The 24,125-nt window shown below is 40.8% G+C and overlaps 1 protein-coding gene across 3 annotated transcripts in view; it reads left to right on the plus strand.

Moving 5' to 3' along the window:
- The window catches only part of RASIP1 (Ras interacting protein 1), a 122,958-nt gene that overhangs the window by 38,380 nt on the left and 60,453 nt on the right, over positions 1-24,125 (plus strand). For all 3 annotated transcript variants that reach the window (XM_089690945.1, XM_089690946.1, XM_089690947.1), the window contains exons 4-5: positions 8,476-8,852; positions 14,438-15,076. In XM_089690945.1, the coding sequence (XP_089547071.1) occupies positions 8,476-8,852; positions 14,438-15,076 (1,016 nt within the window). The remainder of the gene's footprint in view (positions 1-8,475; positions 8,853-14,437; positions 15,077-24,125) is intronic.

The following is a 24,125-nucleotide window of genomic DNA, read 5'->3' on the forward strand; positions in this document are numbered from 1 at the left end:
CCATAGACACACTCCTAAACCTTGTGGACAGCCTTCCAAGAAGAGTTGAAGCTGTTATAGCTGCAAAGGGTGGGCCAACTCAATATTGAACCCTACGGACTAAGACTGGGATTATTATTATTTATTATTATTATACAGGATTTATATAGTGCCAACAGTTTGCTCAGCGCTTTACAATATGATGGGAGACAATACAGCAACGATACTGTTCAATACAAGAGGGATTTGAGGGCCCTGCTCCTTAGAGCTTACAATCTAGGAGGGAGGGGCTAGTGGTACAAAAGGTAGTAATTGTGGGGGATGGACTGGTTGGAAGAGTAGAAAATTCCAGTATTAGCTGAGGGCAGGATAGGCTTCCCTGAAGAGATAGGTTTTCAGAGATTGCCTAAAAGTGTGCAGAGTAGGCGATAGTCTGATAAATTGGGGTAGAGAGTTCCAGAGGATGGGGGAAGCTCTGGAGAAGTCCTGGAGACGAGCATGGAAGGAGGAGACAAGGGAGCTAGAGAGTAGGAGGTCTTGCGAGGAGCGGAGAGTACGGTTTGGGTGATATTTAGAGACAAGATTGGTGATGTAATTTGGGGCAGAGTTATAAATGGCTTTATACGTTATTGTTAGTGTTTTGAATTTTATCCATTGGGCAAAGGGAAGCCAGTGGAGGGATTGGCAGAGAGGGGTGGCAGATACAGAACGGTTAGCAAGGTGGATGAGTCTGGCAGCAGCATTCATGATAGACTGAACCGGGGATAGCCTGCGATTCGGTAGGCCAATGAAGAGGGAGTTACAATAGTCAAGGCGAGATATAACAAGGGAGTGAATAAGTTGCTTAGTGGTTTCCAAGGTTAGGAACGGGCGTATCTTGGAGATGTTGCGGAGGTGAAGTCTACAAGATTTGGACAGTAATTGGATTTGGGGCTGAAAGGACAGATGGGAGCCTAGGATTACACCTAGTACCCTGGCATGAGGGGAGGGACTGATGATTGTGTTATTGATTTTGATGGAGAAGTCAGGGGAGGGGGCACGGGCTGGGGGAATACTAAGAGCTCAGTTTTTGGAAAGATTGAGTTTGAAGAAGTGGAGTGACATCCATGCCGATATGTCACTTAGTAGGTTAGTAATGGAGACTGAATGGGTGAGGTGAGGGGTAGAAAGATAGATTTGTGTGTCATCAGCATAGAGATGGTACTTAAAGCCATGGGAGTTTATCAAGTGACCAAGGGAGAAGGTGTAGATGGAGAAGAGAAGGGGTCCAAGGACAGAACCTTGAGGGACCCCTACAGAAAGAGGGAGTGAAGAGGAGGAGGCAGCGTTATAGGTAACACTGAAGGAGCGCTGCAATAGGTAGGAGGAGAACCAGGAGAGAGTGGAGTCTCTGAGGCCAAGAGAGTGGAGTTTTTTGAGGAGGAGGGGATAGTCAACCGTATCAAAAGCCACAGAGAGGTCAACTAGTAAGAGTACGGAGTAGTGGCCATTAGTTTTAGCAGTTAGTAGATCATTAGTGAGTTTTAGTAGGGCATGCCATTAAAGTTTATGTGTGTGTAAAGGCAGGCGCCCCAATGCTTTTGGCAATATAGTATACTGTATATAGTAATTGTTAAAAGAGCAGATATGTCCTGGAAGTAGACCTTTCTTCCTCAAAGGTGGAGCAATACAACAGAAGCCCAGTACAGCTGAAATGGCAGCTGTCAGTCTGCAGCAATGCTAGCAAAATCTTGCAATCCACAAATTCAAGTCTTCAGAAAGCACTAAATGCTAACTTAGTGTAGCAAAAAAAGTCGGTCTGTGAAGCTTGTACTGATGGCTTAAAGGACTACTCCAGCTAAAATGATTAAAGAATGAGTTCAGCTTTTAGAAAAAAATAATAAATGCACATTTTGTTGGAGGTAAAAAAATGTGCATTTATTATTTTTGTCTGCAGGAGCCTGGAAAGCATTGCACTAGTGATCAGTAGATTGCTGATGCCATGTAGGTCTCCTGCAGAGCTGTCAGAATATCTGCTTGCCGTACGGGATGTACAGTATGTATCCTTGAGAACTACAAGCTGACACCCTCTAAGGCTGTTGGAACTTGTAGTCTCTCATTCACAGATGACTGTGAATGAGTGACAAGCCACTTTTTTAAAAAAAATTCACAGCTAGCGAGGGGGGAGAAGAACCCCCACTAGCTGTCAAAACGGGGGGAGGGGGGGCGGTCTAAACATAACATGTTACATATTACACCCTGAATATCCTTTAATTTTATTTGGCTAGACCCAGAAAGAGTCAGAATCTCTGTCAGCTTTTCATAGAGGAATGCGTTAGGACAAAAAGTGATAGAAAATGTCTCTTAACACAGATACAAATTAAAATACATTTTTAGTATAGTGGGGAAGTATTAGTATCAGTGTTTTTTTTCTGTCTGTGCCTTCCTGGCCCAGTGACAACTGCTATTCTCATTTCTCATCCTATCACAATAACTGGAAGTGAATTCACATTGCTTCATGCCCTGACAGGAAGTAAGGGGAAATCTCCCTAACTAAAGCACAGATGGCAATGAAAACCTGAAAGAGGCTTTACCCCTTTCCCACCTTAACTTTCTATAGAAAATTTCAGAATCAAACAGATTAGCAGTTGCCAATTTAATAGAAAAAAGGAAGCACCATATGCCAGATAATACCAATGCTAACTGGAAATATATCACATAATAAGTGTCCATACAATTCAGTGAACAAATAAGAATTATAAATACAGTTCAGCTTGAAAATGTTTATGAAAAATAGGGGCATGGCTTACGTGGTGACGTCAGCACACACGCCAATGCTTATGCATTGTGACTCTGCCATCAATTTGAGTGCAATCTCATGTATTCATAAATTATAATAGCCGGCTTTTTTGTAACATTGCTACATCCACCTGCGGGAAGAGTCCTGAGCCTTGATGTATTTAGCTGGGTGGATGGTTGTGCAGCAAAGCATTTGAGAATCATGCTTACCATGACCACTCATACACAGAATGTCATGGAGCTCTGGTAAGCTTTTATGGAGCCTTTATTCACACAAGGTGGAATAGTGGAAGCATTGTTTTTTTTCTTTGAAGCACTATCTGCCTCTGTAAGTGGATGCAATGTATTCTTGGACTATTTTTTCACAATCCCTTTTTCAATCTGAACTGTAATTATAGTTCTTATTTATTCACTGGATTGTATGGGCATTTATTATGTGGTGCATTTGCATTTCTTATAGCATTGTTATTGTATGGGATATCATCTGGGATCTGGCCTTTTTTTCCTATTCTTTTTGTGTGTTTGTTATACTCAGACATTGGGCTGGCTGCTCTAACCCCTTCTTTTTTCTTTGTGATTTGGTGGTGGTGTGCAGTTTTTTTTTTTTCTTTTTATAGAAGTTGCCAATGCAAGCTACAATACATTTACATACTACCTGTTCTGTCTCTCCAATCTAAGCATTGAAAATGTGATCTCTGTAACTTACAGTTGTGATGAGATAGCGATAACTCCAACTTCAGTTGAATGACACAGCCAGTGACTCAATCCAGAAGACATCTTGTAGATCTTGTGAAGTTTGATCCATAAACTGAGAGAATCTTACAATAATAAACATCTGATAGGTCAAAAGATCATAATGTGTCCTGCTTCATGACATGAGGCTTGCTTCAATGCCTTACTGGGAAAAGGGGTGGGCTATCTATACAGCATAAACTAAACCAAAGGAAAGGGAGGAGCAGAGACAAAATATGGAAAACACTTAAAGGCATATGACAGTCAATATGACAGTCATGTAAAACATGACACTACCTCCAGTCTGATGTTGTGGGGAAGTCAGGGGCGAATTGACCATTTGGAAACTCGGGCACTGCCCAAGGGCCCAGGGTCAGTAGGGGGCCCCATGAGATGCCCCTGGTACCTTTTTCATAGGCTTTTTTGAGTTTGGGCAAGGACACAGGGGCCCCATGATCCCCTATTACCCAGGGGCCGCATGAGTTGTCAGTCCGCCCCTGGGGGAAGTGTTCATAAAGGAAAGTGGGAATGCCTAAAATTTGGTATAAGTTGTGCAGTATATTTTAAGACTGTACACTGTACAATGTGAAAAACTGTAGATGTATATCCACTGAATAATTCTGTCATTTGTGGATAACCCATAGTTGCCAACATTGAGAAATTTAGCAAAATGTTGTGGTCAGTGGGAGCAATATTCAAAATTCCAAATAAACTCAAATCAGTGGCACCAGTAGGAGCACAGGTAAGTGAAATCTGTGTTAAGGAAAGCACAATTAACTTGAAGTTGTTGGTTTGCAGCCAAAACAAGTAGTTACAAGTAGTTGAACACGCTCTATACTGTGACTGTTGGGTTGGAGAATACAACAGTCACCAGTTGTTGGAAAACGGAGCGCTCCAGAATTCTGCCCCTACTGCCAGTCTACGTAGTGCCAAGTGTTCAGGGTCTTTTGGAACAGCCTGCAAGTCACTGACACAGCAGGACAGTGTCAAAAATCCCAGGACTGTCCTGAAGGATCCTGGACACTCCACAATGTATAGTGATGTCTACGTGTGCTAAATGCACCATGTAAGGTAAAAAAGCAGCTAGCATGAAAATGCAGGCAGCAAATAAAATAAATACAAAAACAATATGTAGCACTTATTCACCCCACTCTAACATAAATAGTGATGTGGTAATAAATCAAAGTCCACAAAGAAAAGTCCATGAAGTGTGACTGTATATTAGATGAAAGTCATATGCCACCAAAAAGAAAAGGATCCTCCACCATCACCTCTTCCCAGATAGTACAACCACAGGTCATGCGGTCATAAACAGCGAGTATGAGAAATCAATAGTTGTATTAGATCATTGATTTTCTCCACCAAAAGGACAACTCCACAGCTGGTATCTCGATGTTAATAATCCAGAATTAGGCCTCAAAGATAATGCGATATGTGCAAAAAGAACAAAGGCTCCTCATTGTGGGCAGCACAGTGGGTAAGTGGTTAGCATTTCCGCCTGGCAGTAATAGGGTCATTGGTTTGAATCCCAACCAAGGCACCACCTGCCTGGAGTTTGCATGCTCTCCCTGTGTCTGCGCAGGTTTCCTCTGGGTTCTCTGATTTTAGGTTAATGGGATCCTTTCTAAACTGACCCTAGTATGTGTAAGTATGAATGTGAGTTAGGGACCTTATACTGTACACCCCTTTAGGGTTAGGGACTGATGTGAATGTATAATATACTATATGTAAAGCGCTGCGTAAATTGATGGCGCTATACAAGTACCTAAAATAAATAATAATAAATTGTGTAGTTTTTAAAATATCAGAAATTTTATAAAATTAATACACTTACAAACATATGATGAACTTAGCATTAGAAATCATTGAAGTTTCCAACCAATAAAATGGCCGTGGTGCGTGGCATGATGACGTCATAAGCCATAGCTCCATTCTACGCGTTAAGTCATAAAAAGACCCTGAAAAAGTCTTTTTATGACAAAACGCGTAGGGTGGAGCTACGGCTTATGACGTCATTATCCCATTATCTTTAAGGCCTAATACTTGATTACTACCATTGAGATACCAGCTGTGGAGTTGTCCTTTTGGTGGAGAAGATCTATGATCTAATGCAACCATTGATTTCTCACAGTCGTTGTTTATGAGCGCATGACCTGTGGTCGTATTCTCTGGTAAAAGGCTGTGAATAGTGATGGTGGAGGATCCTTTTCTTTTTGGCGACATATCACCTGTCTTAAGATATGGCTTTCATCTAATATACAGTCACACTTCATGGACTTTTCTTTGAGGACTTTGATTTATTACCACATATTTATGTTAGAATGGGGTGAATAAGCGCTACATATTGTTTTTGTACTCTGCAATGTATGAACACCTCATAGAGAACCCAGTAGCTATTTGTAGATTATATCAGTGATTATGGGAGGTGTCATTGCAGGAACAGAGGAAGAGAACATACGTCATTCTTGGGTATTTGTAATTATCCAACTCCATTATACATTTTTGTCTGAAGTCTTAGTCATAGCAATCTTTTTCAGCTGGATTGCATCACACTAGCATCACCTTTTTCATTGTAATGTATGGGAAGCAGGCGCTATAGAAATTACTTACTCAGGAAATTACTCAGTAAAGTTATGTCTGTGGAATTCCTGCCTAATTCCTGATGTACATAGGAGAATCCACCAGGCAGCAGTCAGTAAATGCCTTGCCCATGATCCCAGATTGTACTTCACTTATGTCACTTCTTTTAATAAAAATGACAAATAATTTCAATACAGCATATAGACAGCAAAAAAAAGTGTAAAATGTTGAGGACCATTACTGCTAATCCTAAATGATGGCCCAATTATAATCATGTAACTTTGGACCTTTTGTCAGTCTTGGAAAAATAAAGTTTTAAGATTAGAGTGGTGTGTTAGCTAGGAATGGCACACAGGTATAGAAGCAAAAAGGGTTGTCAAGTGATATCTTTTAGTGGCCAACTAAAAATATAAAAAATACAACCTTTCTGGATTCCTTTCTTTAGAATACTAAATATTGAGTGTCAGAATAAATACAATAAGATGATAATAGATTACATGTTTAAAAGTTCAATTATGGAATTATTAATTTGTAGTTTGGCCTCCCAAAAATACCATAGGCTTCTCAAGGCTTGAGATCTGCTGGCATACTAATAATGCAGCATTCTTATACCAGAGTTTCAAAAGTGCTGCCCCAAAAATGGGATAGACCTCTAAAAGCACTTGTTTGAGACTTGATGGTATATAATATGATATCTTAATTTGATCACCTCCAAGCTGTAGGGTAGGAGGATGTTTTTCCTAACCTTTTCCCTGTGACTCTTTAACCCCTCAAGATAAACCTTTTAAAACTAGCTCTGCCTATATACAGTATGTGTTTAAAAAGTCGTATTCATGTATTTACATACATCAAGCAGTAATCAGCTTTAGAACAAGCTTCTACTGACCTCTGTAGCTGCAGACACTAAGTCAAAATTCATCCTCAAATCAGTTTCTCAGCAGCCCAGATCACCCTGCTCTCCTATCATAGCAGTAACTTAAAACCCTTCCAGCCATTTAATGTATAGACAGATCATCTGCCTGAGCACATGCTCTGTGTTTACCTTAGAGGGCCGTAAGACTGTTGGAATGGAAGAGCAGGGTGAGCTGAGCACATGCTTTATGTTTACCTTAGATTGCTGAAAGGCTGTTGAGAGGGAGGAGCAGGGTGAGCCAAGCTGCTGTTGCCTTGAATATAATTGACATCAGTGATTTATCTTCATATTTAAAGTTACATTGCTCCACAATGCATAAGGCTACTGAGGTTAGTGAGGGGTTGATTGAAATTGTATTCACTGCTGGTTATGCTTTAATATCTATAATTTGCCTATGGGTTCAATTTAAACAATTAACTTTCAGGTAATTCCTACAATTCCATGACAGTGCTCTTGCCCATCTATTGGCTGCTCATTTCAAGTATTGAATCATTGAAGGAAGCCACAGGTTTCCCCATGATAAAAAGTAACAAGCATTTTTTGGTGGCTGCAGCAAGGGAGGGAGGAGCTGTAGAGTGGAGGGGTGAATATCAATGGTGTCATAAGGGGGCAGGGGGTGTAGATTTACAACGTGTACATGAAAACTGTCACTTTGCGCTCAATGGCCTCTTTAATGTAAAACTTAAGAATCTTCTTTTATGTAATAAACATTTTTGGTAATGAAAGATTGTATACATGGCATATAGTAAAAAGAGATATAGAACAGTTTAAAAAAATAATTTTTTAAAAATCACCTAAAGTAAACCTGATCCCAAACCATTATAATTTTCTTCTAAGCCACAGCATGGCTGATTAATGTTTATTGTACTGTGCTCTTAAAAACATATGTACTATAAACACATACACAAAAGCAATGGGACACCACTCCAATCATTGGATTCAGGTGTTCCAATACACACTAATGAAAATCTGTATTTCATTTGATCAGAGATAACTATCCTCAAGTATTATTGCCTTCTTCTTCTGAAGTGTACTCTGTTCCAGTAAAATGTGCCAGAAAACCTTTATTCAGACTGAAAAGGTAATCTCTATATAGATCACCTTATGAAATATAAGTCTGAGTGGCTTACATAGAATATTGATGTATTCATTATGTAACAACAGAGGAATTGATCTCTCCTGATGTAGCAAACAGCGCAATTGCAAATGTAAGAATGTTTTAAGGTGATTTTCATCTATCTAAAATAAAACTCAAGCAATTTTTTTTTTTTAGAACAAAAGGACTTTCTGTCTATGGCTTATTTGTATACTGAAGATACAACTACATTTTGTTTCTTTAATTAATTACTAATTACATAAAAACCTAAAACTTGCTATACCTAGCAGTCTTGTCTTTTAGTTAGGAGGAGGATTAATGGGGTGGGGGTGTGTGTTTTTAATTAAAGTAATTACTTATTATCCCTATTAAAATAATGTGTCATATTTACTCTCAGGAATCAATGCTCAAGCTCGTAGACTACAGAAGAGTCGCTCCCGAGCAGCTTCTGGTGGAAATGCCCCATTACGAGAGAGAGAGGAAAGCATCTCCCTGCGTCGCAGCATAAGTGACATCAACTTAACTAGCAAGAAGAGAAGGGAGCGGAAGAGCATAAAGAGCATGGTAACTAATGACACAGATGCTGGACAAGATGGAGATCCAAATCAAAAGGACAGCAAGCAAATTTTAGCTGAAAGGAATAGCAGTGTTGATGGTACGGATGATTCTACCGACCAACCTGATTTGGACTTTGAACGTTTTACTCAGTATTTGATTCAGCCCCCATCAGACCATCCATACTTTCTTCTACTGCAAGGCTACAATAAAGATGTGGTGAGAACCTATTTTTTTCTTTTCAATATTTCTGCATTAATGGTTTTTAAACTTTTCTTCTAGGTCGTAAAAGTAAAGAAAATACAGCACACACAACATTTTAGATTCTCGTTTGCTTGATAAGCGAAGGGTTAACAGCTGAAACACTCAACCAGGGCTCCTCCTGAGGTTGCTAGGGGTTCCTTGACCAAGGAACAATTTTTGCCTCCCATATAAATTGCCATTGACACCAACATTCTTTCTGTAAGATGGGGGATTTCTCCCATAGAATACAAATATAAGGAGTAGTCTTCTAACTGACCATCCAACTAATGTACTGTACATGCATGTACATTAAGGTATAGATACAGTAATTATTAGCAGGGGTTCCCTGAGACTGGAAAGTTATCTCAAGGGTCTTCCATGTTTAAAACCAGGTAAGCTTAGTTGAGATAACAGATGAAAACCATTATATTAGGTTACTTCACGTACTTACTTTATTGGATATTTATACTGGTGCAGTGGTTAGAAAATATTTTAACTATGCACAAAACTGCTTCAATTCATGTATATTTTAGGACTATCTTGCTTGGACAATCTCTTTCAGGATATTCAACACATTAGGGGCTTGAAATGTTATATTTTTTTCCTTTTTCGTAGAAGATATCTTCAATTAAATATTCCCAGTATACGCTTTACCTATACCCAATGCTGATGGAGAAAATAGCTTTTATTTAATCTATTAAAATGTAAATGTAAAATGTTACATCACAGCCATTGTGCTATTAAATACATTTTTCTATATCGTTCTAAAGGTTTTATAACTATACAGAGTAACCACATAGGTATCATGTACCTTCTCACCAAATTTTTCATATAATTCTGTAGATCTCTACTGTACTATACTATACTAAAAAGCACATTCAAAAACAATCCTCCTTAAACACTGTACATATTTAGCAAACGAATGACTTGGTTAGGAACAATGTGCTAAACAAGTGGAAACAGGTGCTGTGCTTAGTATATAGAAAATAACACTACCAATTTCAATTCTTGGACACTCTGCCCACCTTTTGCATGATATCTCAAAACCATTTGTATAATGACGTCATCATGTACTGCATGTCATTGCAAATTAATGTTATAGTGTGATAACAATGCTTTCTAAGTGCAGCATTTAAAAAAAGAAAGTTTGCTTTGTACAGATAGTGAAAGCTCTTAGCTCTTCAACACTGGAGTAAATAAATGCACCTAGGCTGTTTATATTCATTGGGCCCTTCCCAAGAAAATCAAGGACACGCCAATCAAGAGAGACACATGAAAGATGCCATAGCTGCGCTCTACTTCTAAAAATTTTAGCTGCCCTGCTGTCAAACCCATCTAATAATCTTATACTCCGAAGATGCTTGCATTTTAACAATGACAAAACTGCAGATTTTGATTTTTTGTAGGGATATTGTGGCCATGTAAACAACCAAAGTTAAGTTTCTTTGAGTTTAAGTTAGTGGCGAGTTGGAAGTTCCAGAAGCATCTGGTTGACATAGCATACAATACAAAACTCATTTTCTATACTTTTTCAAACTAAAGGCTATAAGTTATATAAAGAAAAAAAATAACAATATATATATATATATATATATATATTTATATATATATACACACACACACTATATTGCCAAAAGCAATGGGACACCCCTCCAAATCATTGTATTGAGGTGTTCCAATCACCTCCATGGCCACAGGTGTATGAAATCAAGCAGTTAGGCATGCAGACTGCTTCTACAAACATTTGTGAAAGAATGGGTCGCTCTCAGGAGCTCAGTGAATTCAAGCGTGCTACCGTGATAGGTTGCCACCTGTGCAATAAGTCCATCCATGAAATTTCCTTGCTACTAAATATTCCACAGTCACCTGTTAGTGGTATTTTAACAAAGTGGAAGCAACTGGGAACAATAGCAACTAAGCCATGAAGTGGTAGGCCACGTAAAATGACAGAGTGGGGTCAGCGCATGCTGAAGCATACAGTGCACAGAAGTCGCCAACTGTCTGCAGAGTCAATAGCTAAAGACCTACAAACTTCATGTGGCCTTCAGATTAGCACAACCACAGTGCGTAGAGAGATTCATGGAATGGGTTTCCATGGCCGAGCATTTGCATCCAAGCCTTACATCACCAAGTGCACTGCAAAGCGTCAGATGCAGTGGTGTAAAGCGCGCCACCACTGGACTCTAGAGCAATGGAGATGTGTTTTCTGGAGTGATAAATCATGCTTCTCTGTCAGGCAATCCGATGGATGTGTCTGGGTTTGGTGGTTGCCAGAAGAACGGTACTTGCCTGACAGCATTGTGCCAAGTGTAAAGTGTGGTGGAGGAGGGATTATGGTGTGGGGTTGTTTTCCACTCTGAAGATGCTTACATTTTAACAATGACAAAAATGCAGATTTTTTTTTACTTTTTGGTAGGGATATTGGTCATGTAAATAACCAAGGTTATGTTACTTTGAGTTTAAGTTAGTGGCGAGTTGGAAGTTCCAGAAGCAGCTGGTTGACATAGCATACAATACAAAACACATTTTCTATACTTTATCTAACTAAAGGCTATAGCCATATTCTCCTTTTCTCTGGTCCCCTGCCAGTACTCCTGGCTTCTCCTTTTTTGTGTGCCACTGTAGGAAGCTGTTTCCTATTGGGGCAAACCTGTGGGCTCGATACCGAACTGTACTGCATGCGTACATAGACGCATGAGGAATCACGGCCTGGCTCCTCCCCCCACTCCCTCACAGGATTTGACTGACAGCAGTGGGAATGCAAATGATTGGCACAGTGCTGGATTGAGTGAGACTCAGGTAAGTATAAGGGTGGGTTGAGGGGGCATACTGGTATTGAAACATTTGCAGGGAATGCATTACGGTACAACATTTTTAGGCTTTAGAACTACTTTAAATGGACAGCTTTTAAGTAACTCCATTTACTTGCTGAGGTGTGCTTAGGGCTTCTTACTCACTTTTATTCATTGCCCTGGGACTATCCAGCATAACACACAATACTAATTTGTCTGAGGAATCTGGCTATTTCCTTAAAGCATTGGATGCTCCAGTTCCAGCCTTTGTGCACACAGCCCTAGTGTGTCTCCTCTTTTCACTGCCTTAGCAATGGCTTACCCAGGGGCCTTGCCTGACTTCAGTCTCTTTACTTTATGGGCCAAATCCTTCTGTCTCCAATCAGAGTCTTAACTTACTTACTGGTCTCTCAGGCACCCCTTCCTTGCCCCAACAATGGCACCCTAGTATCTTTTTTAAACATTTTCATTATGACAGTCAGTGCTTCTGCGACTCAAGGAGTCATTGTCATTGTACTGTAAAAAGAAGAGGTCACAGAATTTCTACTTAAACCTGTTCACAGTTCCGAAAACAAAAGATCTAAAAGCACTCAATGTCTTCATTCGAGCACAAAAATTCTATATGAAATCTACCAGGTCAGTCCTTGCTTCCCTCCATTTGAGAGACTTTCTGGCCACTATGAACATTAAGAATGCATACTTGCGTGTCCACACCTTTCCAGCACATCAATGCTACCTGCGTTGTACTTTGTACACATTATGCTCTTGGTTTGTTGCCCTTCTCTTTCGCCTGTTTTCTGAACCTCAAGTTTCACCAAAGTGCTAGCCACTGTGCTTGCTTTGCTGTGTTTGCAAGGATTTTCCATCAGGAGATATCTGTTTGACTTTTTGCTGTGGGAACAGTTGGCTCAGACTTTGTCAGCCAATATGCCTGTGCAGGTAAAGGTTTGGTTAGATCCTGAACTGAATCTGGAGGAGGCTCGTCTTCCCATTGGCTCCTGCTGCTGTAAATCAATTCCTGTGAGGAAGAAGTAGAGGGTGGGGCTGAGCAGGGCTGTATGCGTCTATGGACGCATACAGCCCATCTCAGGAGTGAGCCAGCAGCTGTGCCTGATAGCAAGCAGCTTGAATTGGGGGCACACATAGAAGAGAGCTGAGAGGGAGGAGGGGGCCCCAGAAGAGGTGTTTTTGGGACATTTTGTGCAATATGATTGCACAGAACAGGTAAGATTAACAGGTTTATTATTAATTAATACATTAATAAAAAAACAAAAATGATCTTTACAACCGCTTTACCACATGCCTTGTCTGCCCCACAGGCATTAGGGGGAAGGCATACTGCAGATTCTCATGGCACACAGATGGATAGGTACCCAGACCTCATCAGATCTCGTGGGTTCCAGTTCACCAGATCTTCTATCCCAACAAATGGTTTATAACTCTGCTTCACGGGTTTGATGGCTTGGCTGTTGAAGTGCAGGTCATAAAGAGTAGAGGCCTATATGATCAGGTTATTCCTATGCTCCTAAAGGCTAGGAAACCTACCTCTCAAAATGGGGGGACGGGGTACCTCACTTGAATAGAGGGACACATCTTGACTTTTTTTCATCCTGATTTGGATCACCACCCTGAGTACTATCAAGGGTCCAATCTTGGCTCTCGTGATTCTTTTTTAAGGACTGCTGCCTCTTGCCTTGGTGAAAGCTTTTTTACAGAGTCCACCTCTGACTCCATGGGATGTCAACCTGGTTCCTATCGAGAGTAACTCTCTTACTCTCTCTCTTTTGACTCTCACTCACAAGGTTGCTTTACTCATTGTTATCACCTTTGCGGGGCATATTTCCACATTAGCAGCTTTGTCTTGCACAGTACCTGTTGTTCCACACAGAGACAATGTTGTCTTAATGCTTAGGGGCTCTATGCTCCTAAAGGTGGATATTCACCTCTTTTAAGTACTAGTTACAATGTAATATGTTATGTACAGTTCCCTTATTTATGTACAATTGCCATATTTCTTGTAAACCTTTCTGAATTTCACTGGAGGCAATTGCCCCCTCTTGCATGCTGTCTTCATTTCACTGCTTTATAAAAACTGTCTCACTATCCTGGAACCTCAATAGGACTTGTCAGGATGGAAATCCAGAAACTGAGGAATCTTGGGCAATATGAGCATCAGAGGTCACTTGACATCTGGCAGAGTTGCTGGTCTGTCAGCTACTTGGCATCTCATCTCCCATTCTCAGAATGTGTAGTGTGTGAGGTCAAACATTTAGGAGGCAGCACCTGTTCCAGACACTTCATTCATGTAAATTATCAGTCTAACATAGTAGATCTAATGCGCAAAGGTACTTAAGTCACAAAGCTTTAACACCAGTCCAAGTCACTTATGGTCATAGATGGGTAGAATTTTGAACAAAAGTTTGAAAATTCTTAGGAAAAGAAGGTTCTAAGAAAGTTTGTTTGTTTTTTAATCATTAATGAGTCAAATTGGCCTTTTTTTTTCAACCGCAGTAATGAGAAAATTCGAATGAGCAGGATGGAAAATTGTTTCAAACTAATGAATTTCTAACAGTGTATGTGTTTTTTGTTCTGTAAAGTCCACTTATCTGCCCTAGCATCTATTGAAAAGCTAAATATTATTTTCAGACATACCAAACCTTTATGTTTAATACAACATAAATTAGATAATCAAACTCCTTAAATGTATTTTAATTTAAATGACATGGCTTCATTTTGCTAAAACATCCTCAAATTGTGTTTTTGTATCAGGACTTTGTGATTTACGTGATGACCCGGAAGAAACATCTCTTTGGAAGAGCAGACAAATCTTCAAGGGACAAAGGACCTTACGTGGATACTTTCTTGTCAGCTCCAGATATACTGCCCCGTCACTGCTGTGTATGGCGGTTAGATTCCTCAACTCAAAAGAACCTAGTCCGTGTAAGACCTTACCGGGGAGCCCTTGTTACTCATAATGGGGCAGTGCTTCAGAGAGAAGCTGAACTCCACACTGGTGATTTACTAGGGCTTGGAGAGCACTTTCTTTTTATGTATAAGGACCCTAGAGCACCACAGTCAAGACCTGCCTGGCTTCCTCAGTCCTGGTCCTCTCCTGGATTGAGTGGGGCCTTTTCATGTCAGATGTGTGGGAGGTCACTCCAAGAGCGGCAAGAGGCTGTCCAAGCTTATATAGAGAGCAAGGATTTGGTGCTTCAATACCGCTCTCAGGAAGAGGATGCTGTATTAAAAGAGATTATTGAGAAAAATGGCAACCCAAGCACTGAATTTAAATTGTCCCCTGCCTACCTCTTCAGTCTCTGCATTGAGCACTCAACACGAGCCCTGGATCCTGGTCACTTTCCTAAACTGGTAATGAAGATTGCCACCATGATTAAGGAAGTTGTCTGGGTAAGGTCATTTGGATTTTTGTTTGTTTGCATCATATATTTTACAGTATTTTGTAGAATGCATTTGGGATTTATTGTAATGTTTTTCTTTTTTTACTTGTTTCAACAATATAAAAGTTGTTCTCTGCAGAATGAATAAGGGGTAATGATGAAAGTGAATAAGCAAATTATTTAGATTTTATAGTGCTAGTAAAAATATTAAAGCAAGTATTTGTTTGCTTGCTGTAATGACACCTTTCATTTTCTTCAGTTTTTGTGAATTTATCGAACAGATTTTGTCCGGTCTTTACCTGAGTTGAAGCCATGTGACACACATATATAAATTTTGTTTTAGTTTTTTATGTATTTGTTAATTAAATCATTTTTCCATTCAACTTCCATAACTACTTGAAATCTGTCTTATACTAACTTGCCACATTCCAGCTAAAATATGTAGCTATGCTTGCAGTGGGAGTGACAGCTCTGTAAACAGAAGGGTGATAGGCAGGGGCGGACTGACAACTCATGGGGCCCCGGGCAATAGGGGATCATGGGGCCCCTGTGTCCTTGCCCTAACTCAAACTATGAAAAAGGTACCAGGGGCATTTCGTGGGGCCCCCTACTGACCTCGGGCCCTTGGGCAGTGCCCGAGTTTCCAAATGGTCAGTCCGCCCTTGGTGATAGGTACCTAATAGGGTTTAAAGTATGGAGAGAGCTTTGATAGTTGTCACTAATGTGTTGGAAGACAGACACGGAGGCATTGGCTTTGTAGAATTTCTTTTTTTTTTTACCCTACGTAGGTCATACAGTCATTTATGGCACATGCAGGGTGCATTGTTTCTTGCCCTGTAAAATCCATTGAAAAACTTATTGTGTTACTAAACCCACAAAAGTAAAATCAGTCTGTATATGCAGTAAAGCATGCTTGTTATTCTCACTGTGGAAGTTTAGCACGTATTGCTAAAGAGTTTTTTTTTTTCATTGAGAGGGTGCATGTGATCAGCACGGGGCCAATCAGCACTGTCCAGGCAAGGGTACGGGGGTCCTGCAGCCTCATAAGTCAATCAGGGAAGAATGAAAACTCCTCCTACAAGCTTTAACCAGTGCTCTGCTGAACACTGATAGAAGTCACAAGACTGCTCTAACTGCTGATGAGAAAAGGTATTTAGGAGTTTATATTTACTAAAATAATTGCATTCCCATATTGTGTGTACTGCGGGAGACCAGATATAGTGAATGCAGGGTCCTGGGTTTAGTAACACTTTAAAAATATTTTGGAAATATCTCAGCTATTTGTACAGATGGTTGGTCATATTTCCCTTTTACGGAGACATGTACAGTATATTGGTGTGTTCCTGTAAAATAAATGTACTGTAGTAATATTAAATAAATGTATTAATACTAACAGTGAAGACCTTTGTTTTATGAGAAGGGACTGAGTAGGTAAACCTAAGAAACCCAATATCCCAGAGTCATTCTTATGATTGAAAGTACACACATGAAAATCCATTCACAAAACCAAACAACAAGAAAATAAAGGTCTGGTTCTGATCCTTTATCTTCTGTCTTTTTGTACATTTTCCCTGTCCGTTATGCTATCCTTTCAGGACATTCCTCCTCTGGCTCCCTCATTTAGTTGTAGCACAGTGGCTAAGTGGTTAGCACTTCTGCCTAGCAGCGCTAGGGTTGTTCAAATCCCAACCACAGCATTACCTACCTGGAGATTGCATGTTCTCCCTGTGCCTGCATAGGTTTCCTCCCACACTTCAAAGACATGCTGGTAGGATAATTGGCTCCTGTTTAAATTGGCCCTAGTATGTGTATGTATGAATGTGAGTTAGGGACCTTAAATGATATGCTCCTTGAGGGTTAGGGACTGATGAGAATGTCCAATATACACTCACCAACCACTGTAATACTTATACCTTGCTAGTGCCAGGAAAATATTCCCCACACTATTACACCACCACCACCTCCAGCCTGAAATGTTGATACTATGATGGATGGATCCATTCTTTCATGTTGTTTATGCAAAATTCTGACCCTACTGTTGCCTTTCTATCATCTTGAACCAGTCTGCCTATTCTTCTCTGACATCAGCAAGGAATTTTTGTCCTCACAACAGCCTCTCACTGGATACTTCTCTGTAAACACTAGAGATGGTTGTGCGTTACAATCCCAGTAGATCAGCAATTTTTAAAGCACTCAGAGCAGCTTGTCTGGCAACAACAACCATGCAAAGTCACTTAAATCCCCTTTCTTCCCCATTCTGATGCTCAGTTTGAACTTCAGCAAGTCATCTTCACCACGTATACATAGCTAAATGCATTGAGGTGCTGCCAAGTGATTGGCTGATTAGCAATTTGTGTTACAAAGCAATTGAACAGGTGTACCTAATAAAGTGGTTGAAGTGTATGTAAAGCGTTGCGTAAATTGACAGCGTTATATAAGTACCTATAATAATAACAACAATAATCTCTACTGTTCCTCAAGTTATGTCTCTGCCCTGTGCTGCCTTGACTGAAGCTACCCCAGTGCATTATCTATGCTTTACTTCTGGGGCTTTAGGAATGCCTTCCCATCAGCATGGTGCTGAATCATTGTCATACACAGTGTTCTACAATCCCAACCCCTTGCCTTCCAATATAGCTATCTTGTCCCTTGCAGCCTTGTGTCCTGATACTATAAACTATTGCATTGCTGGACTTGTCTTGTTTTGTTTCTTAAAGTGGTAGTAAAGTCCTAAAAAGAAATAAAAGTCCACCTGTAAGTTAATGTTATAATAGTGAAATACTTACCTTAAAATGAAGCACTCCAGCGGCATGCTGACATGGCTTTCATCTTCACCCAGTCTTTCTTCTGGGTTTGTGGGCTCCGGCCATATGAATGACCGAGCCGTGATGGTGTCACTCCCACTTGCATGCCATGGGTATGCTGTCCCTTCTGAGTGCATGCGCCAGTGACGTCACTGAAAGTTTGGGAGATATTCACTGTACCTTATTATAGGCTTACCTGAGGGTACAAGTTAAACAAAATGTACTTTACTACCACTTTAAATGTTTCTTGTTTGATTTGAGTTATGTCTTCTCTGATCCATACCTGGTATCCTGTTTCGTACTTTATCTGCTCCGCCCACTATCTTCTTTGTCTCTTCCCTTTGCAGACCTGTATTTGTTTGAGGCTTCCTGTCTGCACTCCGAGGTCTTTTTTTAATCTAGGCTGTTTTCTCTTGGATTCTCTTAGTAACCATCAATGTTTTCTACCCATGCACATCAATCGTTTATCATCACTGCAGGGGCGGACTGACAAACTCATGGGGCCCCCGGGCAATAGGGGATCATGGGGCCCCTGTGTCCATGCCCAAACTCAAAAAATCCTATGAAAAAGGTACCAGGGGCATCTCATGGGGCCCCCTACTGCCTCGGGCAGTGCCAGAGTTTCCAAATGGTCAGTCCGCCCCTGCATCACTGTCTATAATTAGTTTCTATTTGTTACTCCTTTCACGTTTATTGAGATAATCCAGAGGCTCAGAGCCTGAAAATTAATACACCTTACCTGGCTATAGTAAAGAGAGCACACTCCCAGGTCCCAGTTATAGGCAACAAAAGTTCTTCTCTTTTTGCTCTGTCTTGTGTCTGATTGAATTCCTGTCTATGACCTCTGCTTTTGCTGAAAGTCATGTTTGACTCTCAACCCTCAGGGCTTTACCCTTGATATTGCTTCTTTTTGCTGACAAATTTTGCACGCATTGACAAAGTTCCTGTTCAAGGATTTTACAAACTCCCTAACCCTGACCAGCATAGCTTCCAACTGTCCCTGATCTTGAGGGACTGTCCCTCATTTGGGATAAAGTCCTTCTGTCCCTCTTTCCCCATCATTTGTCCCTCATTTTGGTCTGAGCTAGATAGTTTTATATAAAATGCATTATTTACCTATTAAAGTGTTTTACAGTGCTAAACCTTTCATACAATTTCTAAATTGCTGCATTTGTAAATTCTAAAAGCCAGTATAAAGGCATAGTAGTGGTAAAAAAAGCACTTTTGGTTTTCACCAATAATTTGTTTTGTTTAGTTCTCCTTTAAGGTAGGTGTGGCAGGGGGTGTGTCCTATGCTTACATACCTTTGAAAATAGGTGTCCCTCATTCCCATCTCAGAAAGTTGGGAGATATGCTGGCCAGTAGTCTTCTGCCAGTCCGGATGAACTGGGTTACTTTTAATTTAGGGATACGAGAGCAAAGTTATGCAAACCATTCCTTTGCAACAAAAGTGAAACTAGAACCCCAGTTGTATCTTCCATTGATGAGACTTCAATGCGACCGCAATCTTGGAAACAGCTATATGCAAGTATGATATGTAGTTATACTTATTGGGTTGTCTGTGTTTGTTTTTTAACCACTTGCCCTCCAGAGGATTTACCCCCCTTCCTGACCAGGCCATTTTTTGCGTTACAGCGCTGCGTTACTTTAACTGACAATTGCGTGGTCATGCAACACTGCACCCAAATTAAATTTATGTCCTTTTTTCCTCCACAAATTGAGCTTTCTTTGGGTGGTATTTGATCGCCTGTGCATTTTTTATTTTTTGCGCTATAAAAAAAGACGGACAATTTTGAGGAAAAAAAAATATATTTCTGGCTTTTTGCTATTAAACATGTCCAGTAAAAAAATAAAAAAAATCAAATTTCATCATAAATTTAGGCCAAAATGTATTCTGCTACATGTCTTTGCTAAAACAAATCCTAATATGTGTAAAATGGTTTATGTTAAAGTTTTAGCGTTTAAAAATGGCGGTATAGATACTGAAATTTTTTTCTTTATTTTTACTGGCAATGGCGGCGACATTTAGCGGGACTGCAGCGGGCATTCTGACACTGGGGGGAACTGACTTGGTGTCACTGACATCCCCAGTGACACTAATACAGTGATCAGTGCTAAAAAAAAGCACTGACACTGTACTAATGACACTGGGCAGGAAGGGGTTAACATGAGGGGTGATCAAAGGGTTAACTGTGTGCTGGGAGTGTTTTACTAGAGGGCGGTGTGCGTGTGCTTCATTGTAAGCACACTGCTTTGGATGACTGTGCTGGGCACAGTCATCCAAAGCAGTGTGCCAGAGCTGACAGGGAGGAGAACTGTTAGTAAATAAAACAGTTCTCCTCCCCGTCGGAGATTGTCGGAAATCACCGGGTGCCGGTGAGTAATCAAATGGCGGCGCTGGTAGGCCGCACCCCGTACCCGGAAATGCAAAATCATGTATGTATACAGTCATGGCCGAAATTGTTGGCACCCTTGATATTTTTCCTGAAAATCAAGTATTTCACACAAAAAAGGTATTGCATTAACACATGTTTTGCTATACACATGTTTATTCCCTTTGTATGTATTGGAACAAATATAAAACAGAGGCAGAAAAGCAAATATGACATAATGTCACACAAAACCCCAAAAATGGGCTGGACAAAAGTATTGGCACCCTTAACTTAATATTTGGTTGCACACCCTTTGGAAAACATAACTGAAATCAGTCGCTTCCTATAACCATCAATAAGCTTCTGACACCTCTCACCCGGAATTTTGGACCACTCTTCCTTTGCAAACAGCTCCAGGTCTCTCTTATTGGAAGGACACCTTTTCCCAACAGCAATTTTAAGATCTCTCCACAGGTGTTCAATGGGATTTAGATCTGGGCTCATTGCTGGCCACTTCAGAACTCTCCAGCGCTTCTTTGCCATCCATTTCTGAGTGCTTTTTGACGTATGTTTGGGGTCATTGTCCTGCTGGAAGACCCAGGATCTTGGACGCAAACCCAGCTTTCTGACACTGGGCCCTACAGTGCGACCCAAAATCCTTTGGTAATCCTCAGATTTCATGATGCCTTGCACACAGTCAAGGCACCCAGTGCCAGAGGCAGCAAAACAACCCCAAAACATCATTGAACCTCCACCATATTTTACCGTAGGTACTGTGTTTTGTTCTTTGTAGGCCTCATTCCGTTTTCGGTAAACAGTAGAATGATGTGCTTTACCGAAAAGCTCTATCTTGGTCTCATCTGTCCACAAGACGTTTTCCCAGAAGGCTTTTGGCTTACTCAAGTACATTTTGGCAAACTGTAGTCTTGCTTTTTTATGTCTCTGTGTCAGCAGTGGGGTCCTCCTGGGTCTCCTGCCATAGCGTTTCATTTCATTTAAATGTCGACGGATAGTTCGCGCTGACACTGATGCTCCCTGAGCCTGCAGGACAGCTTGAATGTCTTTGGAACATGTTTGGGGCTGCTTATCCACCATCCGGACTATTCTGCGTTGCAATCTTTCATCAATTTTCCTCATCCGTCCACGACCAGGGAGATTAGCTACAGTGCCATGGGTTGCAAACTTCTTGATAATGTTGCGCACTGTGGACAAAGGCAAATCTAGTTCTCTGGAGATGGACTTGTAACCTTGAGATTGTTGATATTTTGCCACAATTTTGGTTCTCAGGTCCTCAGACAGTTCTCGTCTCCTCTTTCTGTTGTCCATGCTTAGTGTGGCACAGACAGACACACAATGCAAAGGTTAAGTGAACGTCTCTCCTTTTTATCTGCTTTCAGGTGTGATTTCTATATTGCCCACACCTGTTACTTGCCCCAGGTGAGTTTACAGGAGCATCACATGCTTGTAACATTCTTATTTATCCGCAGTTGTGAAAGGGTGCCAATACTTTTGTCCAGCCCATTTTGGAGGTTTGTGTGACATTATGTCGAATTTGCTTTCTTTCCTCCCTTTTTTTGTTTTGTCCCAATACACACAAAGGGAATAAACATGTGTATAGCAAAACATGTGTTAATGCAATACGTTTCGTGAGAAATACATGATTTCCTGGAGAAATATCAAGGGTGCCAACAATTTCGGCCATGACTGTATGTGATATATGATTTTGCGCACCCGTGCTGCCCTGTAGCAGTATTTCTGCTATAGGGCAGTCAGAAAGTGGTTAACCAATGGCTCTGGAGACATAGCTGGTCATATGGGGGAAAAGTTAACTTCTTGGGGTTGACTTAGTAAAGGCACATAGGCTGTTCACTTTGCAAGGTAAGTTGTATTTTGCATGTGAATATCCCAAAGCTCTTCTGCTTGCACATGATTGGATGATGGAAGTCACCAGCCTCACCTCATTTGCTAGGCTCTGGAGAAGTTTCCTTTGCAAAGTGCAACTTCCCTTTCTCTAGTAAAAGGTCTATTTTTCTTTAGTAGACCAGCCCCTTTGTCTCAGCCCTCAAGTCTTTATGCAAAACAGTCTATTATCCACTAGTTTTATTTTTGATTTATGACAAAAAAAATCAGATGTGCGTTAAGACAGAAGTGCTTTATTTACCAAATAAAAAAAATAACAAAATAAACATTTCCTAAAAATTCTACTGCAGTGGAAAATCAGTAGTAATAATAAATATCAAGATGTTCATTTTCACCTTCTGTCCTGTAACAGAAAATAGGATCAATACACTGATTTTTAATGACAGTGGCCTGCCATAATAACCATCATTGTCAGCAGGGGCAGCCTTGAAGGGCTATGGATGAAAATGATCATTGTATTACATTGAATTACATGAATTATTGCTTAGCAAATTAAGCGTCTTAGTAGATAGAATCAACTTTTATAGTGAGCCCAGTGGTGTATTTAGGTTTTGTGCTGCCCTAGGCAACACAAAAATCGTCTGCCCCCATAGACACCAACCAACACCCCTGCCCCCCACCTGGAAGAGCCTTCAACTACACCCCCCCACCCCCGGCGAAAGAGAGAAAGACACTCATCTTCACAGATCTGAACATCCCCGGAAATGACAGTCAGGCTCTACTTACACCATCAAGCAGCCCTCAGCCTCTCTCGGATCCCACCTGGTTCCCATCGCGCGTGTGTCCCTTCTTTCATCAGTTCATCTGAGGGGAGGTGCTGCCCCCCTGAAAAATGCCACCCTGGGCAAGTGCCTTGTTTGCCTTGTGGTAAGTACACCCCTGAGTAAGCCTTATATCTCTTCTCCTGGTTTATGTTCATGCACACTGGAAAAGAAGAAAACGTGAGATGACCACTTTTTGTTCTTTATGTGCAGTTGTTGGGTGTGCTAAAACGGGGACAAGAATGCTTCATTGTGACTCAGTCGATCAATACTTACTTTCTCCAGTTCTTCAGGTGTCAGTCTTTAGAACAACATAAACATTCAAAAACTGGTTGTCTTGTTTAAAAAAACATATTTGCTTATCAGCATACCTCCCAACTTCTACAGGAGGCACAATATTGATGAGCAAATTCATGTATTTATTCTGACATCTGTGAATCTGTGAGAGAACAAACATGGTTATCAACAGCTTCCTCCTAATAATTCATGGGATAAAGGAGGCAAATGGAATATCCCTGAATCACAAACAAGTGGATTGGATGATTACAGGTGATTTTCCAAGATTAGTTAGGGAGCATGAGCAGGATAGCAGACTTGGACTCTGCACCTTTACAGACAAGTCAGCAGTAGCATTTCCCATATTTTGATCCTCACTGGCCTAATCTAAAGCAGAGTTAAATTCTAGATGAGTACCAGAACAGGTTCATCTAGCGTCCAGGGCAAGAATGCAGAACTGCGCCCCCTCCCACACTGTTAATGCATGCCGTAGAATGGCTTTACTGCCCTATGGCCATTCTCTGCCCCTTGCTCTCCTGTGCCCAGAGCAGCTTCCCCTCCTGCCCACCCTTTGTCATGGCCCTGTTCTAGATTGATCTTTAGCTGCTCACCCATTGCTTCTCAACCTAATCAGTACAAAGACCACTAAGGACTGCTGAAATGCATTTTTTGGTGCTTCAAACTTCCTGTGAGTGCCCCATGTCAAGTCTACAGAGGAGATAAGATTTGTGTGCACCCAGAGGTACTGCTTGACTGCCTACCCCTGAGCAACCAGCCAGTGACTTTTCACACACACGTCTTGCCCCTCACCATAGCGGAGCAGAGGTAGAAACCCACCAGTAACCAAAAGAAGACCCTACAAGGTAAAGGTGGAACATTCTGCAGGTGGTCTTTTTAATGTTACCTCACATGACTACCAAACATTT

Source organism: Staurois parvus, unplaced genomic scaffold (genome assembly GCF_062004578.1).
Source record: "Staurois parvus isolate SC_StPar_1 unplaced genomic scaffold, SC_StPar_1.0 ptg000548l, whole genome shotgun sequence".
Classification (NCBI taxonomy): domain Eukaryota; kingdom Metazoa; phylum Chordata; class Amphibia; order Anura; family Ranidae; genus Staurois; species Staurois parvus.